Raw genomic sequence first — 12804 nt, 5'->3', positions numbered from 1 at the left:
GTTATTATTTTTTTTAATCTCCCTCTAGCCTTTTGTTTTTTCATGAAACATTCTCATTTAATGGAAAAAAACCAAGCTTTTATGTGCTCTCTGTGGAGTTAATGAGGAGTTACAGTTCCAACAAAGCAGGGGTGATGCCTGTAGCAGGAAGGGTGGGGTGGGGGTTGGTTCTGATTTAAGGTGCCTTCAGTTTTGTGGTTGTGAGTTTATGCTGCAGGGGTTTTTTTCTTTTTCTTTTGGTTTTCTTACCACCAGGCTGCTGCTGTTTTACAGTAGGATGCACACACGCCAGTGTCCTTGCGTTGATGCAATGTCATTTAGGATAACTTTGTACAACACTGCAGGCTAAGCAAAATGAATATCAGCCCGATTATAGAAGCTCCACGGTGTAGTTTAGGTCACAGTGGAAGACCTTTACATTATGTAACATAGAGGGGGGGAAAAACCAAACTTGTATGAGTGGTACTCCCCTCCCTTCTCCGTGCATAAGCATCTGCCTACAAACATGCTGTACAGTAAGTGTGTCACAGTGTATTTCCTGCACGTCTCACCTCCCCTCCTCGCTCTTAGGGAAGTACGCGATGAGGGACCTGGTCAACCGTCTCCCTGGGGGGAACACCACCCTGCTGTCAGACGAGACCGTGGCAGCCATCTGTTGCACCCTGCACGAGGTCACCAGCAAAAACATGGAGAATGCAAAGGCTCTCGCTGACACGGGCGGCATCGAGAAGCTGGTCAACATAACCAAGGGCAGAGGAGACAGGTGCGCTACAGAAGCTCGTATTTGTCTGAGAGTTTGTTGTTTTTTTTCTCAGTGATACACACCCGACTGTAACTTGTGCACACGGTGAAAAACCCCCACCAGAGTCGTGGATGGGGATAAAAGGCTGTTTTGGGCACTGACCAGCTGGAGTTTTATACAAACACACACACACCTAAGTAACACTTTGATGCTTGGAGAAGGAGAAGTTTTAGCCACAGGGAAGGTGGCATTGTATGCATTGAGGTTTTATGTCCCTGTGGAATGATGGCACAGCAGCTATTTCTAGCCTGCTATATATTCAGTAATGTTCCAGGGTAAAACACACTGAGGACAAACTCTTTCCTCAAACATCATGTCCTGTAATATTTACAGTGTGTTTTTAAAGGAAGGCTAAAGGCATTCAGGAATACCCTAAAACATTTGGGCTTTTGACTGTTTCTCCAGGTACTCTATGAAGGTGGTTAAAGCAGCTGCTCAGGTGCTGAACACACTGTGGCAGTACAGAGATCTACGTGCCATCTATAAAAAGGTAATGACATTGAGTTTGGTCCTTTCTGGTGTCCGGTTTAATGTCTGTGAAAAATACACGGCATATCAAAAAGAATTATCTGATTTTTAAAGTGTTTTAATTCTGAAGCAGTTCACTGGTCATGACTGAAACATGTACAGGTAGAAAGAAGAGAGGGATCTGTGGCTTTCACATGGTTGCTGACAGGTAGTGTAACAATAGCCTGACATGCTTGCAAAAGTATGGGATGAGTTTGAGTATCGTATGTGCTTTAAAAAATATCTATCCTTTTGAAATCAGATAGTTCTTTTTGATACATCCAGCATATTTATCCAGAGGATCAATGTTTTCCTCTCCCCACTACCCCAACAGGATGGATGGAATCAAAACCATTTCCTCACACCAGTGTCCACACTTGAGCGAGACCGGTTCAAGTCCCAGCCCACCCTCCCCACCAGCAACGTTCAGATGTCTCCAGTCAACCACCCTGGTACATTCAGTTCACTCCATTCCGTGCCCAGTTGAAATAGACACTGTCTGTGAGACCGGAAAACCTCTGGAATTTAATGTTACGAAACGTGTTTTCTTTTTTTCCTTGCAGCTGCCAGCGCCACGTCGTCTCCTGCACTGCTGGGCATCAGAGAGCATAGAGACACCATCAGAGATTATCAGAGAGCACAGTCAACTATGCAATTTTCTAATTACCAAGGAGACAACAGTATTCATAAAAAACAGTATACAGGTACACACCTGAAAGCCACTCGGGGTTACACTCCTTAAAAATTTAATTTGGCTCACACTCACCATCTGCACCAGACTGCGTGCTGTTACACACTTGCTGCTATTCGGGGCGTTATCTGTTTTATCTTTCGTAACGCTCCAAGCGGATTCTGTGGCCAGTCTCCTCTCGTTGCCAAGACGGTCCTCTCTTATCATTTCCACCAACCCCTGCCAGCCCCATCACAGTCAGTTGAATTCCGACCGCTTCAGGGCTGTTTTTGTGCTGCAGTTGGTCTGCACAGCACTAAAGTGGACCAACCAGCCAGGAGTGGACACTCCACAGTGGTGCCATTGTTAGCATCACCAGGTCACAGCTTGCAGACAGGGCCAGTGAGTGGGTACCCAGACATACTACAGTCAGACAAGAGCTCTCACCAGCCTACTCTGGTTGGTGAGAACGGGGGAGGCCAGAGTAAACAAAATGAGCCTGCAGCCTCAAAAATTCATCTATTACATAGGGAAGTGGAAATTGAGTTTCTGGATTCCACCCGTTGGATAAAGTGCCAGTGGAAATACCCATCCCATGGGCTGTATAAACAACAGAACAGCAGTGGCCAAGTCTATTATTTGGTGTTATTTCTCTCCAGCGTAGCGCGCCACTTCTTGATCCTCTACTATCAAAATACAGACATTTGCCCTTCAGGGATGTGCTGACTTTTTTCACTGATATGAAGTGTTTTGGCATCAAGTTCCACTAATCCATCTAAGGCAACACTCACTTTATTTATTTATTTTTTCCAGGGTCTGGAAAGCCGTCTCCGTATTACTACTCATCACCCACAACAGAGGAGCCCCGAAGAACACAGGTGAATGCAGTAATTCTGCACAAATGTCTGGTTACACTCCACAGCCTCCCCTTCTCATCTTGTCTCGTATGCCTGCTCTGATGTGGCTGTACAGAGGTAGAGGTTGTTTTGCTGTGTATATGCAGAGATTGTTTATTTCTCTGTTTGCCTGTTAGCTTTGTTTATTTGTGCAGACTATTTCTACTGTTATTTTTGTAGTGTTTGGGGTTTTTTTCAGTGTGATAGCGTAGTTTACAGTACATAATATTGCAATGTACACAACAAATGATTAATTAATCAAACTAAAAAATAAAAAAATATGATACTAGCCTTAAGAATTCATATTTATCGTAGTGTTTGGTGATATAAGCTGGCACAAGGCACATGTCTGAGATCCCTCCGCTGCACTGTATAAGCACGACCAACCCTTCTAACCCGCTTGACTAATACAAAGAGACTGACACGTATTCCACCCCGGATGAATGACAATGCTGCGAATGACCCAGCACATCAGCTATTGTTTGAGTGAGATTGAATGTGACTGCTGGGATTGGGATGGTCTGGGTACGTCTCAGGCACTTGTCTCTGTTGGACACATCCATGTGTGCCCATTCAGATAACAGGCACGGAGAGGAGGCAGGAGGGAGGAGATGCTGCACAAAGACAGAGTTCTCTTATGTCCTTCATTGCTTCACATTTCTGGCTAAAGACGGTCATTATTCATTTCAGACATTTATAAATCCCATCCATTTTGTTGGATTTCTAACATTTACCTTGAAGCTGTTTTTGTTGCATTAGTGGCCAGAGACGTGCAGGCGAGAAGATAATTGATTAGCCTATTGTCTGAAAAATCTCCAGCCACACTAACGAGCGTTTGTCCTGAATCTGCTGAGATGTTTGTTTATGCCGTTTCATTTTGTTACCACCATACAGAAGATTGATTTGAGATATTTTTTGTGTTTTGACAGGACGAACAAGAGTTATGTGCTTAAAGGCATAGTTAAGTTTTTTTATTAAATCTTATTTTCTCTCTTGCTGAGGTTTCTAGAAGAAAGTCTGCCCCTGAGCTGTTGTTTTGACAGTCGCTGTCCGCTTGATTAGGTGCACCTATAAAACTCCTTGTTAACACAAACGGCTAATCAGCCAATCACATGGCAACAACTCAGTGCATTTAGGCTTGTGGGCTTGTAGGTGAGGTCAAGATGAATCCGAATGGGGAAGGAAGGCGACGCAGCTAAGAACAGGAAACAGAGGCTGTAATTTGCACACGCTCACAAAAATTGGACAGCTGCTGGTGGTGTAATGGTGTTGGGGCATATTTTCTTTGTACCCTTTAGATCCCTTAGTACCAAAGGTCAGTGAGTGTATAAACAAATGGGGACAGAGCCTTTACTTTATTTTCAACACTCAAATATACATATTTTTTTGCCTCAAATAAAAGTAAAAACTCTAACAACATAGTTTACATAGACATTACAGTAAGTCAAGGAAAAGGATAAGTACACGTACCTACATATGTCTTGCGCTGACATTGTTGCGATCCTCTACTGAGGACATGAATCAGTGTAACACCAGTTTGCAGTTTTGTCTCCGGGCAGCGTCTTCTGATCCACTGTGCTCAACTTTTTGTTTAAATTGTCAGTTTACTCTTTAAAGCTGAGAAGCTAATGTTTAGAGGTGCTTGTAGGTGGATTTCTAATCATCTAGGTGGAGATTTGCAATTAAGATTTTCCCAAAATGTTACCGTGTAGTGTGGTTATATTTATAGTGAGGTGTAAGTGTTCCTGAAAGTATAAGCAGCAGTACAATATGAAGATAAATAAAGTTTGTTCACTGAAATTAAGCTACACGAGAACTATCATTAAAACTTAGAATGAAATCTGAATAATACTTTGAAATAAGTGCTGCACGGCCAAGGCTGCAAACATCAGTGAAAACTGCCTAATTAAGTAAAGGTTAAAGGATTTTTGAAAACGTGTGTGCAGAGAAATGACCTCCTGTAAATGTTGCATGTGAAATGATTGGACATTTTAATAATAATTATGCATTACATTTCACAAAGCGTTGGGATGTAATTGGCTAAAGTGGAGCTAATTTAATTTACTTTACATGCTGGCAGGGGAAAGGGGACAGCAAAGGCTTAATTTGCTACCTTTATTTTCTTTTGAGTTTAAGTTTGAATCTTTAACGTAACGACTGTTGTAAAACTCAAGTTTTCAGAACTGACTCTTGATACTTGCCTCTCGTTCCTTGCAGCCTCTGTATTATTCAGATGAGCCGAGCAGGAGAAACTACGATACATACAGAATGTACCTGCAGCACCCACACGGCTACGACGACTCGTATTTGGAGGAGGTCATCACTTACCCTCCCACCTTCAGCTCTCAGCCTCATGGACTGAAATCCACCTGTAACTACGTGGACTATTACGCTACCACACGGACGCCTTCGTTCAGGGCAGAGCAGTACCCCGGCTCTCCAGACTCCTGGGTATAGGTCTGGAGGTGCTACCGTTTCACCATCACTTCGGTTTGTAACTGGGGTGCGTCTTTACCCTGCAGCAGAGGCGAGGAACACACAGGAAATGACAAACTTACTTTTTTTCATGAACTTGGCTTCATACATGTTTGTTTTGTGGATGTGTGTGTATGGAGGAGAGTTCAACTGAGTGATAACAGATGGAAAGATGGGATGTGAGCCAAAGAAGGAAATCAAGGAATGTCTTTTTTTTTCTAATTATTTTTTATTTAGATGAGAAAGATGGAATCATGCTGTGAGTCTGTTGAGAGCAGATATTGGGACACTACAGTGAGGAGACATGCGTCCTACTCTGTCTAGATATTAGGTTAATTTTTCTTTTCGAAACTCTTAGCTGTGATAGCATGGTGAAAGGTGTGAGTCATGTAAACGAAGGTCCGCGGTAAGAGTCGAGACTGGAGGAATATGTATGTGCCGAAGCCAAAATGGATCATGAACTCATATCTGTTTAAAAAATGAATCCAAAAAAAAACATAAAATAAAAAAATAATCAAATGAAAAATAGTTAACTAATGATGTTAGCTTGTACAGAGGGATCAAATTATATCTGTACTTAATGTTGAACCTGTGTAATGCCATGGAGTCTTGTACATTTTTCGTTTTATTGTAAATACAGAAAAAAAAACATGTTACCTGGTTTACACTCAACAGCACTGGTTGGAAAAAACAAAAAAACTAAAAGAAACTTGTGCCATGTTAGGTCTCTAAAGATATATAAATATACAAAGAAATATGTGGACAAAGATGGCATCATAACACAACAACGACAACGTAATAAAAGGTCAAGTTTTGTTTTTTAAACTGTGTGAGAGTTTCTTTGCATCTCCAGTTTACTGACATTTTGTCCACGTGTGCAAAGAGAGTGAATGAATAGATCAAACCCTTTCTGCTCTGGTTGTAATATCCTCTATCCTGCCTGGGAAGCATATTTTATGTATTTGCACAGACATGAGTAGTGAGCCTTAAACCACCTGTGTTTTATAAAAGCCGTGTGGCACCCTGGAGCACAGCAACCAACACTGATCGGTAGCGGACTCTGCGCTTACACCTCGACTGACAAACCGTGCTCTTGGGACGGAGAAAAAAACCTTGTTTTAAAATGTTTTTCAAATATCGATGCTGAATATGAGCGACGTGTGGTGCAAATGTATTTAAGATGAAAGATTCCAGGATGATTTTCTGTCACGCTACAAACTCTGCAAAATGGTGACGAGGGTCAGGGATGATTTGTGACAGAAGGATAGCAGCAGTTATTCACTGTGTCAGGAAATTAAAATATGCTACTGTGGGCCATGTATCAATGTAAAATATAAGTAAAAACCTGACAATATTAGAGACATGTACTCCTTCCCATCCAATATACGTACACTATTTGAAAAAAATGGATTGGGATAAACTAATCGTCTCTTGTTAACTTGATGTAAATAAAATTTTCCAAGGCACCGAGCATCAATATGAGATCAGCAAAAATTGTTTTTGAATTGTGACTCAATAATGGGTCAATAATAATTAAAAAAATATGGAGCTGGAATACTGACAGGGTTCAATTTCCTGTGGATCGGGGCCAGTACTACTTAAAAGATGAAATACAGTTGCTCTTTAGGCCTAAAATGATTTGAATAAACACACTGCTGAAAGTTTGGTAAACTTAAAGTTTTTTAAAAGAACACCAACACAGTGTGTTATAATCACCAGACTGAACAGCTTTATATACTTGTAGACAAACTGAGATGTTCAAGTTCATCTATATTCATCTTTTTTTTTATTTGCATACAAAAGCAATTTAAAATTCTTTAGATCTCATAATTAATGTTGTTTCATGCCCAGAAGGTATTTGATGGGTTGGAGTGGGGTTATCTCTCTTTTTCAGATCATCAAAGAATTTTGATTTTTACTCATATTCCTCTTCTCCACCAGCCTCCACTTTCAGAAACCAGCTACACTTCCACATGAGACGGGCCTTTTTCTTGCTTAAGTAGTTGCAACTCTATGGACTGTGCTGCTTATAGTAAAGCTGGCATTAAGGGAATACATACGTTTATACCGACCATTAATTGGCTTCGGCCTACAAAAGACACTTGCATCCAGTTTTCCCGGCGTAGTCCCAGGAGCCTTAGTCTGCTAAACTGCTTTGCCAAAATATTGCGAAATGGACTTAATTTACAAAGCAGTGAGATTATCCCAGCCCCTGATTTCATTTAATTCATTACCCCTCAAAGTAAGTGCACGCAAATTAAAGTACCTAATAATCTGGGTCACATATGACTTCATACACCCAATTTTCCCCTCACTGCAGTTTCTTCTGAAACAAAATTCAGAATGTTAGAGCTTACTGAATTTATCAGGAGGAAGAATAAATACAGGTGAAGTCAATGTGCAATCTGCTTTTAAATGCATGTAAGAGCACAGCTACGAGCCAGGACTGTCTCCCATAACTTTAAGGACTTTTTTTTTAAAAGCTGCTAATGTTATATGAGCATTATTGACAGGAATTTCATGGCACAGCCCCTAGAGATGGAGAACTAATCTGATCTGCTTAAACTCCCCACCCGATCTCAGCCTATAAACAGGTCCAAATATCATTGTGAAGCATTATTTAAAGATCTGAATACAGTTCATATGAACACTTTTCACTCAGTCTTGATCTATATTGATCTATATCTAATTAAGAAGTCAGCTTTTTATAACAATAAATGCAGATCCAGAGTCTGATGTGCTGCAAAAAAAAAACCAACAACCTCATCACACTTTCATATCGATTGATGGAGTAATGCTAAAGCACTATTTTCCCTAAACTCTCTTTTGAATTCCACTCGGAAACTTAATCTCGGGTCTCTCGGGATACTTTATTCCTTTTTAAACTCATTTTGGATCTTCTGACTGGGAGGAACACTTGAAGAACCAGCTTAAGTTTAGAGAACTAGCTATATAGCATACACTGCTTAGGAGGCTAAATAGGTTTAGGACTACATGTTGAACCCATAAGTGACAAGTCACATCATCAGCCAACAAACGAGGCAGATCTTTACATTAGTCTAAAACAATATTTAAGTTTCATACACTGCAGAAATATCCACAAAACTATTAAGTGCAGTAATGAGAGACCTCCCTCAAGATAGCGCCTACATGCTAGCTGCCAGGCAAATTAAATATGAGTTTAGCTAAATGACTTCCTAAACAAAAGGAAAATTGACCTCCAGTCTTTTTTAATACACTTATACATTATTTAAAGAAAGTTTGCTTTATGCAAGAAAGTGTGCTAAGAAATGTGATGCTATATGACAATTATTTTTTAAGAATGAATGCATTGATACTGCAATTTTGCACTACAAAGTACATGCATTTTATTCTTAGTATGTTGTATACTTAACTATTGGAACTGATTTTGTTGGTTTTGTACTTCTCGATATGATCTTGTTTTCCTTGTTTCATCTACGGTGAAGGTTCTGATAACTAAAAGGTACAGTAATACTATAACTGCGATGGGGTTCAGCTGGGGTGAGGAAGAAATGTTTTTCCAGTTGTGCCTGTGAGGGTTTTTTTTTTTTTTTTTTTTTTTCATTTCTTAGTATTTAGACTTTATTTTATGCACCAAAAAACCACTTTGAGCACAAACGAGAAAAAAATACTGTCAAGAAAGGAAGAAAAAGCCAGACCCGACCAAAAGCGCAGCCACCGTTCAAATTAAACTAAAACTAAAGAAGATTCAAGTTAAAATACAATAAACTGCAGCTTGCCAACTGCACAAACAGGAAAAGGAAACTAAGCACATCAGCAGCTTTTCCTTCTTCTGGAGCCTTTTGGCACACAGAATAAAGGTAGGAGTTAAGAAACAAAACAACAGCTATAAATATAACTTACATTAACCAACACAGCAGCAACCTTTGTTATATTTAGATGGTAAAAAATAAAACATGCAGCAGAACTGCAAAAAACAGTCTCCTTGTAATTGGTAAGAATGTGTTAGGGCACCCTTTTCTATGCACAAAATATAAGCAAGAAAATATACTAAAACTGAAAAATAATGAAGTCTCGAACTTTTTTTTTTTTTCTCAGAACAAAAAGCTGGTCCACCTTAAGGCCCACGCGTTTCAAGCAGCTTGGCACTGTGCTGCACATTACCAACATTTCAGTTAAATTAACACAAGCCAGCTGACAGTTAGCCTGCAGCTTGTGCATACCCGGGAAGGCAACAACACACGCATTTTTCAGCATTAATGCCCCCATAGTTCATGCATATGCAAGCTGTGAAGCTTCAAACCTGTATATTCAAGGAAACTGCTGTACAGTCACAGAACTTAGCAAAGTCACAGATTCGAAGAACCTGACATTAAAGGCACAGATCATTCAGGTTATAGACTGATCTGTATTACCTGTAACCTGTGACGTGTATCACAGCAGACATTACAATGGACAACGGCTCAGCTCAAAACACTGTGCAGGTAACTATTTGCTCTAACATGTGTATTTAATATCCAATCAGGTATACTTTCCAGTGTGTTTCTGTCACTTTTCTGCTTGTTGGGATAACACACCTTACCTCTAGTCAGTCTTACCTTCTCCATTAAACATAAAGAAACATTAGTGTGTCAACAATAAACTTTCAAGTCTCATCTCCCCTCCACAACTGACCTCAGTTAGATACACATGCAAAGATCTGACAGTCCTTTCTGTGCTTCAGCTTTAAACATGGTGGCACTATCGCTGCTTACTTTGGATCCTCATGCTGGATAAAAGAGTCTAATGCGATGAAAAAATATCTGCCTTAAAATGACACAGTGTTATTTTCTTCTTCACTGAAAATATTCGTGCAATCGAAAATTTCCTCTGGGGGTTTGTGTCTGTGGGCTGTCATACCTAGAAATAGTTTAAGTGTGGTTAAAACTCTTTTTGTTGCCAATCTTGAAGTTTTGTGAAAAGATTTTCAAAATAAGATCAAGTAACAGTAACATAAATCAGCTGCAGTTAAATCGTGCTGCAAACGGTTAGTGTACAGTTTCATTTTCTCGGTAAACTATCAGCGGGTAGAGAAAAAGAAAAAAGAAGGTGAAAACAAAGAGGCGTTTCGCTGGCTGCAAACTTCCTGTAGCCTCGCGGGACGTCATCTCTGTTGTAGAGAATAAAAACAGCGGAGTGGGCGTCGAGGACAGTTTGGTGCTTTCACTGCGGAAAGTTTTTAAGAAATGGTGCAACAACTCCCCAAATCTGGAGCGAAGGAGGCTGCTCGGCTGAAAGCTGGCCACCCTCCGGCAGGTAAGCCGTGTCTCTCTGATAGCTGCCTGCTCTTTTTTTTATTTATCTTTTAAAACTTTATTAAAGCTTGAGAGTTGTTGTTGTTGTTTTTTCTTTCCTTGACCCAGTTACAGAGTCGTTCAGAGCGAGTCGACCCCGCTGCAGTAACGTAACTTTTGCCGTTAATTTGACACGCAGTATGAAAAAGTGCGATAGCTGGAGCTGACTGGCTGCTGTGGCATTGGAGTACTAAAGTGCAAGAAGCGTCATCGGCATGCTTTTGTTTGAAGGGAGGCCTGTTAGGTGCACCGTGCAGTGCTATTCGTGCAAAGCTGCGGAACAGTAGTTAACTTTGCATTAACAGCTGCAGCTTGAAGCGGCGTCACTCATCTGTTTACGAAGACGATCTGACAATGTGATACTTTCGTTTGTACGAACTTTTGTGCCATTACTATATATGTTTTGGGGGGGTTTTTTGTGGTTTTTTTGGACGCCATGGCACATTAATTTTATTTCATATTATGAGGGACAGACTGCAGAAACTATCATGTGTCCAGGTTTTAAGAAAGTACAGAGTGTTTGATAGTTTTTAGGATTATAGGTCACCTCTGCACGATGAAGCGGACAACGAAGTGACTACTTTTTGAATGAATGCTAGTGTTCATAAGCTTGAACTGCAAGTGCAAAAAGTGAGAGAAAAGAGTTGAAAACCTTTGTGGTTTTTACTTTCCACTCTTCTGTCTCAGTTGCATGAAATGCACTGTAAAACACTGCTTTGACACAGATTGTTTTTTGTTTCTTTCCTCTTTTGCATCACTAGTAAAGGCCGGGGGTAAAAGGGTGGCCAAGAAAGGCATGGAAGAAAATGCCACCCATGCAACTCCAGAAAAGGACACCAGGAAGTCTGATAAAATCAGGTATGCTCACACTCTGCAGTAAATGTGCTTGAGCTGAAAACAAATTTAGCTTCAAACATTAGTGTGTAAGAATGCCCAGCAGCATTTCGATCATATAGGTCACTAACTTTGCTTTAAAAGCTGAGTATAACTCTGTTTTAAAAACCTGTGCAGCAGGTCCCTTGCCACCCCCAACAGGATGCAACAAGTTGGCATACTTCTAACAGGAACCCTCGACAAGGTAAACAAAGCATTAACTCTTAAAAAAGCGAGTTAATTCCTTTCCGAGCCAACTGGGTTAGTTGCAGTGCTTCAAAGTATTGTGGATAATAAACCTCCTTCCTGATGTTTTGCAGCTGAGCCACGACTTCCCAGAAACACCTGTGAGCGTGAGGCACAGTAAGGTGCGCCCCGCGGTGGAGAAGTCGCACTCCCCTCGGATCGTTTTCATCCAGCAGCCGAGGAAGTATTGAACTTTTTCGGGCATGCCCTAGAGGGAACCATGTTAAGTCAGCCGTTAAACACCAATGTGAAGTGTTAGACACATGAGGAGACTGAGACTGACAGGTTGCCTGTAAAGTGTTGATGGAGTGAAAGCTTTCAAGCTTCGTTTACTTAGAAGGAAGAAGGAAAAAAAAAAAGCTCTTTGGGGCCAAGCTTGTATGTGAATACTATAAACCAGCACTTCATGCATCTTTTCTGGCATAATAATAGAATTCTATATTTGTATTTGTCATCTGATTGGAAAACAAAAGCATTTGGTGGGTATGAGTATGTTTGAAGGGAGGGGTTAAGTTACTGAGTTTTATAAGGGTGCTTTTAAGGGGAATCTTCACTTTGTATTGCATGGCAATTGTATTAGATTTATTAAAAAACAAAAAAGCGGACTGCAAGCCATCACTGTGTTATGTCTCTGTTTATTTCTTGGAACAGTTTTCTGTTCATTCACTCTAAAATGGCCACAAGGGGGCAGCAAATGGCCATTTATAACTTTAATAAACCAGACTATCTGGTCATGGATTTCACAAGTCAATCTCTAAGCTGCATGCATCTATGCAATATATATATGCTTATTTATAATTATTTACTTACTTTTTACTTATTTACTTATAATATATGCTTGCTTCTATCCATCTGGCCTCTTTCATATAGTGACTGAACCGTGATATCGTAATGTTCCAGCAAGTCCACCCTCTATGTAGCCAAACTATTTTAATTATCCCAGTATGTGTGTGCAGTGAGTCGTAGTTAAACAGTGAGACGGATGAAAGGGGAAAAAGAAAACTCTTCCATAAAAGCTAG

The 12804-nt window shown here is 40.4% G+C and overlaps 2 protein-coding genes across 4 annotated transcripts in view; both read left to right on the top strand.

Annotated features, from left to right (window-relative positions):
* Positions 1-5959, top strand: part of pkp4 (plakophilin 4) — a 94123-nt gene extending 88164 nt beyond the window's left edge. For both annotated transcript variants that reach the window (XM_085374920.1, XM_085374919.1), the window contains exons 17-22: positions 571-763; positions 1208-1292; positions 1644-1761; positions 1873-2013; positions 2793-2857; positions 5093-5959. In XM_085374920.1, the coding sequence (XP_085231046.1) occupies positions 571-763; positions 1208-1292; positions 1644-1761; positions 1873-2013; positions 2793-2857; positions 5093-5332 (842 nt within the window). In that variant the 3' untranslated portion in view covers positions 5333-5959. The remainder of the gene's footprint in view (positions 1-570; positions 764-1207; positions 1293-1643; positions 1762-1872; positions 2014-2792; positions 2858-5092) is intronic.
* A 4526-nt stretch (positions 5960-10485) lies between these two features.
* On the top strand, positions 10486-12392 carry dap1b (death associated protein like 1b). 2 transcript variants are annotated; one of them, XM_085374535.1, is made up of 4 exons: positions 10486-10627; positions 11427-11523; positions 11680-11743; positions 11859-12392. In XM_085374535.1, the coding sequence occupies exons 1-4, from the start codon at positions 10558-10560 to the stop codon at positions 11973-11975; spliced, it is 348 nt and encodes a 115-aa protein (XP_085230661.1). In that variant the 5' UTR covers positions 10486-10557; the 3' UTR covers positions 11976-12392. The 2 variants fall into 2 exon arrangements, with proteins under 2 accessions (XP_085230661.1, XP_085230660.1); XM_085374534.1 differs by having other exon boundaries at positions 10487-10627; positions 11677-11743.
* Positions 12393-12804: the final 412 nt, after the last annotated feature.

The sequence above is a fragment of the Diplotaxodon limnothrissa genome, linkage group LG16, assembly GCF_057381915.1.
Source record: "Diplotaxodon limnothrissa isolate DT_005_m linkage group LG16, D_limnothrissa_male_GT1.1, whole genome shotgun sequence".
Lineage (NCBI taxonomy): Eukaryota > Metazoa > Chordata > Actinopteri > Cichliformes > Cichlidae > Diplotaxodon > Diplotaxodon limnothrissa.
This window is presented reverse-complemented; position numbering and strand designations above follow the sequence as displayed.

Bases quoted from the DNA above. Each gene is read 5' to 3' on its own strand.
- dap1b (XM_085374534.1), top strand. From the start codon at position 10,558: ATGGTGCAACAACTCCCCAAATCTGGAGCGAAGGAGGCTGCTCGGCTG. The intron at 10,628-11,426 runs GTAAGCCGTGTC...TTGCATCACTAG, and splicing joins AGCTGGCCACCCTCCGGCAG to TAAAGGCCGGGGGTAAAAGG. The intron at 11,744-11,858 runs GTAAACAAAGCA...GATGTTTTGCAG, and splicing joins TAACAGGAACCCTCGACAAG to CTGAGCCACGACTTCCCAGA.